Source organism: Trichoderma aggressivum (genome assembly GCF_033847375.1).
Source record: "Trichoderma aggressivum f. europaeum strain CBS 100526 chromosome Unknown scaffold_036, whole genome shotgun sequence".
Classification (NCBI taxonomy): Eukaryota; Fungi; Ascomycota; class Sordariomycetes; order Hypocreales; family Hypocreaceae; genus Trichoderma; species Trichoderma aggressivum.
In genome coordinates this window covers 343,183-356,434 of record NW_026946402.1, presented here as the reverse complement: position 1 = coordinate 356,434, position 13,252 = coordinate 343,183, and the positions used below count along the sequence as shown (strand labels likewise).

General features: G+C 52.8%; 6 protein-coding genes across 6 annotated transcripts; 4 read left to right on the top strand and 2 right to left on the bottom strand.

Annotated features, from left to right (window-relative positions):
- Positions 1-205: 205 nt before the first annotated feature.
- On the top strand, positions 206-793 carry Triagg1_7906 (uncharacterized protein; the record flags this gene model as incomplete). Its single annotated transcript, XM_062902693.1, has 1 exon — positions 206-793. The coding sequence occupies one exon, from the start codon at positions 206-208 to the stop codon at positions 791-793; it is 588 nt and encodes a 195-aa protein (XP_062753239.1).
- Positions 794-4,142: 3,349 nt separating this feature from the next.
- Triagg1_7905 (uncharacterized protein) lies at positions 4,143-5,857 on the top strand (the record flags this gene model as incomplete). Its single annotated transcript, XM_062902692.1, has 3 exons — positions 4,143-4,245; positions 4,314-5,406; positions 5,479-5,857. The coding sequence occupies 3 exons, from the start codon at positions 4,143-4,145 to the stop codon at positions 5,855-5,857; spliced, it is 1,575 nt and encodes a 524-aa protein (XP_062753238.1).
- A 702-nt stretch (positions 5,858-6,559) lies between these two features.
- On the bottom strand, positions 6,560-8,560 carry Triagg1_7904 (uncharacterized protein; the record flags this gene model as incomplete). Its single annotated transcript, XM_062902691.1, has 5 exons — positions 6,560-6,676; positions 6,757-6,843; positions 6,915-6,968; positions 7,126-8,269; positions 8,322-8,560. The coding sequence occupies 5 exons, from the start codon at positions 8,558-8,560 to the stop codon at positions 6,560-6,562; spliced, it is 1,641 nt and encodes a 546-aa protein (XP_062753237.1).
- Positions 8,561-9,101: 541 nt separating this feature from the next.
- Positions 9,102-9,560, bottom strand: Triagg1_7903 (uncharacterized protein; the record flags this gene model as incomplete). Its single annotated transcript, XM_062902690.1, has 1 exon — positions 9,102-9,560. One exon carries the CDS (start codon positions 9,558-9,560, stop codon positions 9,102-9,104), a length of 459 nt encoding a protein of 152 aa, XP_062753236.1.
- Positions 9,561-10,667: 1,107 nt separating this feature from the next.
- Positions 10,668-11,266, top strand: Triagg1_7902 (uncharacterized protein; the record flags this gene model as incomplete). Its single annotated transcript, XM_062902689.1, has 2 exons — positions 10,668-10,895; positions 10,958-11,266. The coding sequence occupies 2 exons, from the start codon at positions 10,668-10,670 to the stop codon at positions 11,264-11,266; spliced, it is 537 nt and encodes a 178-aa protein (XP_062753235.1).
- A 334-nt stretch (positions 11,267-11,600) lies between these two features.
- Positions 11,601-13,238, top strand: Triagg1_7901 (uncharacterized protein; the record flags this gene model as incomplete). Its single annotated transcript, XM_062902688.1, has 3 exons — positions 11,601-11,778; positions 11,864-12,151; positions 12,229-13,238. The coding sequence occupies 3 exons, from the start codon at positions 11,601-11,603 to the stop codon at positions 13,236-13,238; spliced, it is 1,476 nt and encodes a 491-aa protein (XP_062753234.1).
- Between the last annotated feature and the right edge of the window lie 14 nt (positions 13,239-13,252).

The window sequence follows — 13,252 nt, the reverse complement described above, 5'->3', positions numbered from 1 at the left end:
GACTACGACGTTGCTGCTGTATAAGAGGAAGCGATGATCCCCAAAGTTGCGAAGGGAGGATATCAGAAGAGCATCAGCATCATCCGACCATCTTGCAGCTCGTACAACTATCACGCAGACTCCAGTCGTCATTGCGCTGCCTCGATAGCACAACTTCTTCCATCAACACCACCGCCAACCACCATCACACAACCCTGCCGTCACCATGCTGGGCCTCTTGTCTACATGTGCTCTCCTCCTCTCCAGCTCAGCTCTGGCTCTGCCCGCCGTCCCTCGAGCCAACTCCAACACTCCTTACCCAGTGCCTCCCGCAGCATCAGGATGCACGGAAAAGTCGACCAACGTCTCAGCATGGACCGTTGGCGACTTTGACTTCCACAGCTCATACACCTTCACAACACCTGCCCACCAAAACTCCTGGGGCTATGTCAACTTCACCTTGACCAACCCGGCCGTCGACTACACGCCAGTCTGCAGTGCGGCATCCAACCAGCTGTCCGACTTTTTCTACGGCACTTTCATCTACGAGTGCACCGTTCCCTCCACAGCCGGCAAGGCAACCTTTACCTATTCACGTCCTAGTGGCCAGCTGCAGATCAACCAGACATGGAGCTGTGCCGACGAAGGCAGCCGGTTCACGGCCATTGGAGGCGTCAACCTCAACCTCACCTGCGATGACACGACATGGCAGAACCCGAACTGGACAGTCGGCCAGATTTACTCCACTCGCACCGTCACCTGTGGCAAGGTGACGGTCCCTGCACCTATCGAAGAGATGAGTGCTGTCCTGTAGTACAGAAACAGCACCATATTCCTTCCTGTGCAGAAGAAGTTTAAGCCTGTTCGTCGCGTTGGTCGTTACGTGTAATACGAGGGACGTATTAACGCGAATAATACCTCTGGAAACTGGACTGTGCGACTTGCTGCGAGGAGTGTTGTTCTTTATGTTAGTTATGACGGTCTTTTTGATGATCAATGACGTTCTTTATGATGATGAAAATGGGTATTAGAAGGCTCTTGGGTACCTTGGTAATGATTAATCCTTAGTACACAGCATACATATAATATTATTTGCCCAAGTTTAGAATTCCTGATTTAATCGTGACTGGGAATAGTAGATGCCACTCACCTTGACTGAATGGTAGAGTAATAACTGTGTAGGTAGGTGTAAGTAATTCTGTGCCATGCCCGTCTGGCCTTGAGATACAAGCATGTTGGCAGAAGTCGGACAAAACCAACATCTGCGGAGGAGAGGACACACCTTAAAGAAAGGAAAATGGATTATATAGCTCAGGAGGGACTTACAAAGTTAGAGCCACACTGAACTGTATATTCAAGGTAATAAAATGAGAAGGGAGGGCGTCACATGTTATTGTGAACCTGAACAGTTCCCCCTTGCATCATGGGAAGCCCTCGATAAGCATAATGAAGCAGACAAGGTTCCTGCTATATGGAGAAGTGAGTGGGTAGGTAGATTAAGTGTTGGGCGTATGCACATGTAGCACTGCCCGGCAATATGCCACGTTTCGAGAAGATCTACGTGTATATAACGTTTTAAGTTAAACTTCTGCAGCAAATCCTTCGATCCAGCCGAGAAAAGCCAAACAGAGCCTAAGCTTGCCAGCCTGGCTTGGGGTCGCGATAAAACAAAAAAAAAAAAAAAAAAACTCCATTCCATAACGCTCAACTTCCGGTGGCGGACCGATCATGGCGTCCTTGGGGTCCATCGTCCGCCGGCCAGAAGTCAGTGGGAACATCTGACGTCGTCAAAGATCAAGCCACGGGCTGGGAATGTGATCATCTTGCCGTCTTGATGTCCGTCCAGGATCCTGTATACCCCTGGCACATACGCACCTGAACAATGGCGAATACGCCCGGATTTCGCCACTACAAGTACATGCTGGGAGATGCAAAAGTTTCCAACTCATATCGAGTTTGAACTCGCCAAACCGCTGAGGGTAGTGATCCATGGCTATGGATCGGTTTAGCCATCTGGCTGAATGCACAGAGCCTCATAACGCCGTCGCAAACGATATGCAGGTACATGTTTTGCATCTCGTTGGTTAATCACCCCCCGAGTATCTTCAAACCTTGTTGCTGGTGAAAGCAGGCATCCATGTGATGGACCAGGATGATATGACCCTGACACAATGCGGCGCAATCCATATGCCACATGGTCTCGACTCAATCTCTCGATTAACCTGCTCAGTTCTTTTTCAGCTCGTCGTTAGATCTAACAAAACGCAAGCAAGCCTCTCCATGAGGCAATTGGTCTAGAGCTTGGCAATATCATCAAGCCTCTCCAAAGTTGAATCACTCAGCTCCAGCCCAAACAGCTAGCCGGCCAAGCTTTCCCGCTCCCGAGTCATGCCACCGTAGATGGAAACGAGGCAATTATCCTCCTCGCTTGCAAAGGGCGTTTGTGACTGAACCATCCCCATGATCCCCATGGGCCACCCCCGTGGTTCGTTAAGCACTTTTCGTACCTGTTATATTGACAGCGATATCCATCACGTAAGGAAAACCCATCACCGACTGCCAAACTAAGCCCTAAGCAAGAGACTAGGACACCATCCCATCCACCTTTTCAGTACCCATATTCCGGCCCTTCTCTTTCCATTAGAGACCGGTCTCGCCAATGAGGAGCTGAGCTTGGCGCGGCGTGTGCTTTTACCGCAAAGCTGCACAGCTCATCTTCTGCCGGAGCGTGTCTCTTTTCCTCCTGAGCGAGAGCCAGGGAGGGGGGACCGGGAAGAGGGCGAGCTTCTCTTGTGCTTCTAGCCTCTCCGGCTTGCTTCTTTTCCACCATGATTTTCTCTTAAGCTTCTTCATCAGCGCCACACAACCATTATTCCTCCGTAGCGGCGGGTTTGTCCCCCTTGTCCGTTCACAAGGGCGCAAACTACTACTACGAGTATTGCCTGATAAATACTAACCTGTTGAGAAAAAAAAAGCCCATGCTCGGCACTGCTACCAAGGAATAAGGGAATCAGGCGGCCAAATTTTGCAGCGCCGGCAGAACGTGATTGGAAGAAGCTCCGATCGCGTCATCGGCCCACGCCGGGTCCGGGCGCGACAGAATCGGGAAAGGCCCCGATGTCGTGCTCGGTGGCGGGTCTCTTCTTTTTTTTCTTCACCTTTTTTTTTTGGTTTCGAGAAGGATTCCAGGGCTTATTTTTTTTTTTTTTTTTGCTTTTTTGCTTGTTGCTTGTTGCTTCTTTTAGTTGTTTTCCTGGATTGGGAGTTAGTTTGGCATGTGAAGGGGTGAGATGGATAGCATCGGCTTGTTGTTTCGTTAGGTGATGTGTTGTTGGATGGCACCATTGGATCTCATGTTGTAGTTTTCTTTCTTTCGACTTACATGATGCCGTCTTGAATATTAGCCAGCATATAGTAGATATCTTATTACATACTGATTTGTACCTGACTACACGTACTTGTATTGTACTATAGAGGAGCAACGAGTAAGTTAGGTTTGCTCCATAGTACTCTGGGTTCACGACTCATGGCCCGCTCTTGGAAACATCAGCTTCTTCGCACACAAAGAAAAACTCCAAGAAATACCTGTAAACGAAATCCCTACAGAACACCGAAAATCCTTGTCCCATAAAAGCCTCGAATTCAATCTCTCTCTCTTGGCGTGACACGGCCTGCGCCTCTTTACCTTTACCAAGCCTAGGCAGAATCATCGCCAAGTCCCCAAGTCCCAATTCGCCGCCTCCAATATCACACACCTCTCGATGCTACCCAAAAAGGGGGACCCTGGAGCTCCCTTTGCGTACGTTTAGCACCCGATGGCACCATGCGGGCCTGCCCCGCCCCAAGAACAAGCTTTTCTTCCTTCATGTTGCTTTTCGTTCTGGTGTCTTTCTAGCCGTTGATCCAGTTTTTGCCTTGTGTGTGACTCGATCCACCATTGTGTGGTTGTCTCGTCGTATAAGTCTATAATAAGAACGGATCCCTTCGTCTTCCTTCTCCTGCCCTTTTTATTTAATGATTCATCACTGCTTTTGGCCTTTTGTTATATAGGCCTTGTTTTATACACTTGCTTTTGGTCTTTGGGTATACTCGAGAGACTGGGCTTGTCTGTTTTGTTGTTTCCCTGACGGCATTTTGCTGTGTTGTGTGAACCGGCAAGAATCATGTCGGGAATTAAGGGCTTCTTCTCGCCCAAGAGCGACGATGTCACCAAGTTGGCTCAACCAACTGGCAGCGATGCTGCTTCAGTACAGGATGGAACTGAGAGTATGTCCAAACCTCGTCAAATACATGTACAAATTGAGCAATAACACGGACTAACACTTCTTCTCCAGCTCAGTTCGAACAAGCTCGTGAAGCCAAACGTCAAATCGGCATCCCCTCAGCCTCCATGCTCATCTTCAACCGCATCATCGGCACCGGCATCTTCGCAACCCCCGGCTCCATCCTCGCCCTCTCCGGCAGCACCGGTCTCTCCCTGTTCTTGTGGGTCGCCGGCAGCATCATCGCATGGGCCGGCACCGCCGTCTACATGGAATTCGGCACCGGCCTCCCCAAGAACGGCGGCGAGAAGAACTACCTCGAGTACGTCTACCGCAAGCCGCGCTTCCTCGTCACGGGCATGTACACCACCTATGTCATCCTCCTGGGCTGGGCGGCCGGCAACTCGGTCGTCTTTGGGGAATACATCCTCAACGCCGCCAGGGCCGAGGTCACGGACTGGAACCAGCGAGGCATCGCCGTGGCCTGCATCACGACGGCCTTCTTGATCCACGGCACGGCCCTGAAATGGGGCATCCGTCTGCAAAACGTCCTCGGCGTCATCAAGATCTGCATCGTCATCATCGTCATCGTCGCGCCGCTGGCCAATATCAAAAAGGTCAAGGAGATCAACTGCCTGCACAACGCCTTCGAGGGCACCACCGGAAGTGCCTACGGCGTCGTCACCTCTCTGTACAACGTCATCTGGAGCTTCATCGGCTACAGCAACGCAAACTACGCCCTCAGCGAGACCAAGAACCCGGCCCGCACCCTCAAGGTCGCCGCCCCCCTGGCCGTCGGCAGCGTCACCATCCTGTACATGCTCGCCAACGTCTCCTACTTTGCTGGCGTGTCCAAGACCGAGATTCTCGAGGCCAAGAGACTGGTTGCTGCCTCGCTCTTCCGAAACATGTTTGGCGAGCGCGCCGAGAGGGCTCTCTCCGTCTTTGTGGCCTTGTCTGCCTTTGGCAACGTCTTGAGTGTCATCTTCTCCCAGGGCCGTCTTGTTCAGGAGCTCGGCAGAGAGGGTGTCTTGCCCTTCTCCCGCCTGTGGGCCAGCAACCGTCCATTCAACGCCCCCTTGGCTGGTCTCTTTGAGCACTGGCTCATCACCATGATCACCATCCTCGCACCCCCTGCAGGTGATGCCTACAACTTTGTTCTCAAGTAAGTTGCAACGCCATAGCCGCGTTGAAAAAGTAAGTAAACAATGTATGCTAACCTCGTGTGTTTCAACAGCCTCATCTCATACCCCCTCGCCATCATCAACGTCTTCGTCGCCGGAGCCCTCATCCACCTCTACCGCAACCGCGCCAGCTGGAACTGGAACCCCCCGATCAAGGCCACCTACCCAGTCGTCATCTTCTTCCTTCTCAGCAACATTTACCTCGTCGTTGCGCCGTTTGTGCCCCCCGAAGACGGCCAGAGTGTTTACGAACACCTCCCTTACTGGATCCACTGTGTCGTCGGCTTTGGTGTCCTCTTCGTCGGCGCCGTCTACTGGCTGCTCTGGACCAAGATCATGCCTTGGATTGGCAACTATGAACTGGTGGAAGAAGTCACCGTGGATCCCATTGACGGATGGGAACGTTCTAGCTTCACTACCAAAAAGAAGTAAAGGAGACGGTCATGTGTGTAAAAAGGAGGACAGTCTTGGTAATGAGGTTGTGTTGAAAGCGTTTGGATACCCCGATAGATTAAAATAATGTTAATGAATTTTATCAGTCCTCGAATTTCTACAACAGAGTCAATCTAAGTCAAGTGTGTAAGTAAACTATGTATTCTGAATAAAAAGAAATCGCGTTGCCATTGATACATATGTTAAAGGTCTAGAAGGGTACTGCCTCTGTGAAGTGGCCCCCATGTCCCAACGTGTAATGTAAAGATCTATCCAAAGTCTTGTGTTCCTGGTCCAACTCATTCTGCAACCCCAGAAAACACACAGTCTGAGGGGCTATCCGGAAAAGAACCCCGAAATATTGCAGCCTGAAAACCAATCTGAGAATCGCAGCCTGAAAAACAAATAAATGGATACCTCCGAGAGTCCAGAACAAAAGGAAAAAAAAGATGATGACGTAAATAAAAGGAGAAAATCCGACCGCATGTATAGGATGAAAGCAATACCATCCAGTAGTATTCGTCTATATGTCCGTTGTGATTAGGTGAAAGTGAAGAGGGGAAAAGGGGAGAGAAAGCGAAAGTGAAAAGGAGGTTCCATGTCCATAAGCCTCCTCTTTCCGCTCCTTGAGTAGAATGAAATGGAACAAATAGCTCGATGACGTTCATTTCCAGCCTGCTTTCATCGAGGTTTTGGGGCTGATTATTTCTGTGACTGCTTCGGTGCGGGCTTCTGGCGGGGGGCACTTCGTGTGCCCTGAGTGATTTGGCGCAGTTTGCGGTTCTTGTTCATATTTACTTTCATGTTATTGCCCTTGTGCTATTTCCCCACGAATCTATTAGCATCTTGGCCATAGACAACAAAAGAAGAATACAGGGGGGTCAAGTCAAGAAACTTACGCCCAGCTCTCCCTGGGGGTTGTTGGCGATGCGGAGCTTCCAGCCGTCGCCTGCGGAGAGGAGAGATTTGACGAGTTGTTTTGATTTCTTAGAAAGTTGTCAGCCGCCTTTTTCTAGATGGGCTTTTGCAAACGGGGTCTCGGGTGCAAACGACTCACCCTCAGAGCATAACACATTGCCTCTACGCGCTGCGCAAACGAATCGTAAGCCTCCTAAGCTCCGTCGGCGCCGCACCAGTGCGGTATCTGGGTAATTCCCTGCTGGGACTGGACGGCAGCCTCCTGATATTTGCAAACAAAGAGTCAGCGTGCTTCCCGTTTCTCACGGGACTGGGACGTTTGTAAATCGGTCCAAAGGTTATTTACTTACAATGAGCTCCCAACAAAGCCACTCGGTTGTCTGATCGCTAAGCAAGCGGCCCAGGATCTTCTTTTGCTGGTCCGGGAGGGGCGGGAGGATGGATTCGAGCTCCTCCTGGCTGGGCCGCATGTCGTCGAGCGAAATGTCTGCTCCTGCATCGCCACTTCCAGCCTGTTTACGACGCATGCTATCCATGATTCGGTTGCGTTCCTCCGTCTTGAGAGCCTGTGGCCACTCTCTGAAATGCGACCAGTCGTTGATGGCGTCAAACAGGTTCCTAATGTAGATTATCTTGTCGTCGTCGCTGGTAGGAAACGTATCGTCAGTAAAGGGAAAGCTACAGCTCTCTTTGGGCTTCCGATACAGCTCGAGAAGCCGTTGCAGTTTCCTCCTGGCCACATCAACGCTGTGGAAATAGGCTTTGTAGATGCCCGTGGGTTTCGATTCGCTGTCCTTTTGAATCTCAAAATCTTCGCTGTTGTCGACCTTTGTTGTCAGCTGGGGCTTGATGACGCGTTTCTTAGGGGCAACGGGGCTCTTTTCGAAATCAGCTACAGAGATGTTGCGCTTGCGGGCCGACGATGGAAGAGAGGATGGAGGCGAAATGACGGAGAGAGGAGACGGCGGGTTTAAAGACTGGTCGAGTGGTTGCGGAATCATAGATGACAGCATTGGCTCTCCCGCTCCACGAGCTGGCATCGTTACCGGAGCTGCCTGTTCTGAATCTAGTCTGCCCAACGTTCGAAAATAGGCACCGCCGGGCGACACTTCAGACACTGATTGCTGAGTTGAACGATTCGACGCTTGGTTTCCGGCTGCGAGAGGATGAAGAGTCATGTTCGGATCGCAGATGGAGTCTGGAGCGCCGTCTACACCCCGAGGAGTATAATAGGTGATTCCAAACGGATCACCGTCGTCATCGTAGTTGGCTACGTCTGCACGAGGGGGAAACGGTCCCGACTCTGGCCAGGGCAACTGGGCTTCGTATTCGCTGCTGATGTTGTCGGCGCCGTATCCCATCATGAAGGCTGGCGCGCCTCCGTATTCGCTGTTGAGGAGCAGACCAGGCGACGATTGTGAGGCAGCACACCACGGAGGCGCCGAGGTGGAATTGGGAGACCACGGATTGTAGTGGACGTCTCTGGCCAACTCGCTGTATGAAGTCAGCACTCAGCCTCTCAGGCTGCCCAGGTTCGACTACCTACAAAGGAAATTGATCTTCGTAGCACTCTTTGATGAGCGGAGAACGCTGAGCATAGACAAGGGATGCGCTGTCGTGGAAATGTCCAGGGCGATGCTCATACGAAGAGGCGGGAAATGCACCGGAGTCGTGTTGACTGGGAGGAGTGACACTGGTCCCGCTCGTGACATTGTATGCCTCCATGAGTCCCCTTTCGCCATCAGTGGAAGCCAGTTGGTAGCTGGCCTCTCGGGTCTCCATCATGGCTCAGGGGGGAATTCTAGGAGAATGATGTCGTCGTCGTTGTTGTCGTTAGCCCTTTCTCAGCACACTCAGCAGACACAGCAGCTATCAGAGGAGAAGAAGGGAAGAGTAGACGTCTAAGAAACGGGAAGAGGTGCCCTAAATATTGGATTGAATTGAGAGTGGAGGAGGAAAGGAAGAGCTGAGATGGAAGACGGAGATGCAGCTGGCGACGGGCGACGGGAGCGGCGGCTGCAGAAACGCGAGGTTAAGCTGTCAGCTGAGGCTCTTGCTATGCCGCGTCTGCGTTTGTCCTGGCAGGTGAATCAAGGCGCCGCAGACTGTTCATGAACTGGTTGATAAGCAGCGGGACGTTGAGCTGCATAGCCAGTTGAGGCTTCACTTTGAAGACGCAAACGCAAACCGTGCTCAAGGAAGGCATCATCAAGACCAGCCGTCCCAGCACGGACAACAGCTGCCCGCTCTGCTATCCGCTCTCCATGGCTTCTTCTTCTTTCTGGACCTCCCACTCTGTGCATTTTGCACGTCTCTGATGCAGCTGTCACTGGGGAGCGACGGCTGTCAGCAGCCCGCCATGGGAGAAGAAGGCGGCTGGCTGCATGGTAGGGCTTCCATGGGATGCTGCCGTTGGGACGCTGTGACTTGCACGGAATGGAAGGGTATCAGCCCGTAGCCGTTTGAAGGGGAGAGGAGAAGAGCGTTTTGCTTGTATGGTTTCTACATTGTGCACTTTCTTCCAGTTTCCCTCTCCTTTACTTCTCCTTCCGTTTTCTCTCTCTGTCCCTTCGCCTCCTCCTCCTTTCCCCTCCTCCTCCTTTCCCCTCCTCCTTTTTTTCTTCTCTCTGCCTCCAAATTCTTCCACAAAGTCGGCTACACTGAAGTCACCGAGCAATCTCTCGTATTCAATATGACGGTCCGTTTGCGAAATTCGAATGAGCGGAAGCTTTCCATGGTCTCCCCCCACGACCGGCTTGGCAATGAAGCCGATGCCACCGACCATTTGACTTTGACAATGGCATCAACCCTCAGCAATTGGGCAATTGCGAATATGACTATCAAGTATGACTATCGAATTTCACCATTATCTTCCGCCCTCACGGCTTGGGTCGGTACTCCAAACTGAAAGCCGCGGCTACCCTCCGACTCTGATTGCAAAGGCCTGGACGGTCATCTTTGGCGTTTCATGGACCAGCGTTAGCACCGGCCGGGATCTAAACATGGCAACGGAAAACGGAGACATTGATAGATTGCCCAATCGAACTATTTGTCTACCGCGTGTGTCATTGGAGAAGCAGCTGAGGCTAGGAATCGACCCACCGCTTGCTTCCCACGGCAAACAGCAGCTGACGGTGTCATTGAGTCGTGATGATCCAGCTCAAACTCTGCAGATTGGCTGCCAACAAGCGCCACTCCCACGTGTCGAAAGAGCACGGCTGCAACCCTGGGACCAGAGAGACGGTCTCTGTCTACAGTAGGCTGTACCTGCGTTCCCTGGCAATCCTGGGAGCAATAGGCATGGTGGTATTCACAAGCTGTTTGACTCGTGGCAGTCCGGGGTGGTGGAGATGCGGGGAGACGATTCTGGGGAAGCGAAGTTGCAACGTCCACTAACGACTCTCGCCCTCTTTGTATTGTGTTGTTTAAGTTTGAGCCAATCCTGATCCCACAAGGCGAACTACGAGAATGCATGAGTCGCCAGTCGACATTTCCACATCACAACAACAAGGAAGACGCCCCACCAATACGCACTCCAGACAAGCTGTGGGCGGATTTATTGATTTCTCATCCTGGCTAACTCCAGACTTGTGGATAAGACGGGGGGGCAAGTCCGGACCGCTCGAACGCATTCTCCAATTCTCCAACCACGAGACGCTGCGGAGAAAGAGTAGGAAATAGGAAATAGGATAGGGCATAGGGGAGGAGGGGATGCTAGAACAAGAGCTAAGGGGGCTAAAAGAACGTCCGTCAGCACGCTGTTTGAAGCCCATCAGGACCAATCTGGGAGCCAAAACCCGGGGAAATGGGGCGTGGAAGGGCAATGGACTCATGGCTGAGATTCCCTTTGGCGCGGGGATGGCTTGGGTCGGGGCCTTGGCGTGCAGAGCCAATGGCAGAAGATGCCTCGGGAAATTTACAAGCCGCTCACGACTTGTTTGGGCCTGGTGTTGTGCGCACGCAAGTCGTCGACATGGATAGTACTCGATGCCCGCCAATAACGTCGACGAGCACGCGCATTACAGTACCTCGTCAGCTCGGATCAGCTCCCTATCAGCATCTCCCAACGCATCCCGACCTTCTCACGGCTTCTCCACACAACAAAGACGGTCGGCAGTCGGTGAATCTGGGGCACCGTGACAGCAACGACGCTGTGCGTGGGGATCCCTGGCCAGAGACCAGGATGCGGAGGGCAGCGGCTCCACAGGCGCCACGATCTGCCAGGATGCCTTACGCAGCTTGACTAATGTGACCCGGATGGCGAAGACGGCAGCCAGCTGGGGCAGGCAGAGTCTTACTTGTACCAGTCAGTCAGAGTCACAGTCCGTGGACGCCGTGGGCGGTCCGAAATACCTACTAGTCGGCTTGCTCCTCCTGGACGACGAGACGAGACTGGAGACTGGAGACTGGAACCCGGTGGCCCACCCCGTCGCTCGCTTGTTGGACGATCCCAAGTGGCTGCGACTAAGAGACCTAGCCCTGTTCCGTTGACTTGGATTTACGACGATGCGCCAATGTCCTGTCCTGGGGAACTGGCCTGGGAGAGCACGAGCACGAGCACGCGGCTGCCGAGCCCGAGTACAAATAGGGTCCGGCAGATCCCTCTTGTCTCTGGTGTTCCACTCGCCTGTTCCCTCGTCCAGCCAACGTCCAACGTCGAAGCCTGTGCTTCTCTCTCCCTCCACTGTTTCACGTGGGCCTTTTGCCCTTATTCTCAGAGTTGCAGCTGAGGAAAAGAAGAAGAACTTGTCTTGTTTTGTTTTGGAATTGGAAATAGGGAGACGCTCATTGTTCAATTCGTCTTTCCAAACACAAGACCGCAGCAATGGACGAAAAGCACAGCGGCTCGGGTCGCAACTCGACCGATGTCCACCACACCGAAGTTCCATTTGCTGCCGACCAGGTTGTTTGCCCGCCGCACACAACTGAGCGGCGCCTCATGACGAAGATCGACATGCGAGTCGTGCCGTTTCTCTGCATCATGTACCTGCTTGCATTCTTGGGTGAGTTGCATGTGCATACTGTACCGAACATACTCATAGTATGTCATGTCACATCATACTAAACATCCCATCACCATTTCTCTAGATCGTGTCAACATTGCCAACGCAAAGCTGTTTGGCCTCGCCGGTGATTTGGATCTCGGCACCGGCGACAAGTACAACACGGCTCTGGTCATCTTCTTCGTGCCCTACTGCATCTTCGAGGTGCCCTCCAACATCCTGCTCAAGAAATTCAAGCCCCATGTCTGGCTGTCCATCAACATGTTCCTCTTTGGCTTTACCACCATGATGCAAGGCTTGGTCAAGAACTACAGCGGCCTGCTCGCCACGCGCTTCTTCCTCGGCGTTTTCGAGACCGGCATGTTTCCGGGAGGTAAGTTTCTCCCAATCATGCTTTTTGGTGTCGCCTTGTGTGGTCGCGAGCTAACCAGTGTAACTTTTTCACCTTAGCCTTCTACCTCATTGGCATGTGGTATAAGCGATCCGAGGCTCAGCGACGTTACTCCTTCTTCTTCAACAGCACAACTCTCGCCGGTGCCTTTGGCGGTCTCCTTGCCGCGGCCATCGGCAAGATGGACGGCCTGCGCGGCTACCACGGCTGGCGCTGGATCTTCCTCATCGAGGGTGGTCTCACCGTCTTCGTCAGCTTCTTCTTCTACTTCCTGCTGCCCGACTTCCCCGAGGAAGCCAAGTGGCTCACGGAGGACGAGCGCGTGTACGTCGCAGCGCGCCTCCGCGCTGATCAGGGCACCGGCTCTGGCCACGTGAAGAAGATGACGCTCAAGGATATCCTGAACGTGTTCAAGGACTGGAAGGTCATTGCCGGTGGCTTCATGTACTTTGGCCTCATTGTCCCCGCCTACGGCTATGCCTACTTTGCTCCCACGATCATCTCGACCTTCCACTACAGCCCCGTGGAAACTCAGCTGCGCAGCGTCCCACCGTGGGCCGCCGCCTTCGGCTTCTCCCTTCTCATTGCTACCCTGTCTGACAGATTGCGCCACCGATTTGCTTTTGCCATTGTCAGCATGTTCATCGCCATTGCCGGCTTTGCCATTCTCCTCGCCGAGCACAGCAACAAGGATGTGCAGTATGGCGCGCTGTTCCTCGTCACGTCTGGCGCATACACTGCCATGCCCATCGTCGTTTGTTGGTTCAACATGAATCTGGGAAGCCACACTCGCCGTGCCGTCGGCAGCGCGTGGCAGGTTGGCTACGGTAACCTAGGCGGCATCATTGCCGTCTTCATCTTCCTAACCAAGGATGCGCCCAAGTTCACCACGGGCTACGGCGTGTGCCTTGCCTTTACAGTCATCTCCATGATTGCATCGACCATTTACGGAATTGGCTGCTTGATGGCCAATAAGCAGAGAGACAGCATGACTGAAGTCCCCGACCTGACGGAGGAAGAGAGGACGGAGCTGGGCGACTTGTCCCCCGAATATCGGTACCTGCTGTAATCTTGTTTCTTTGA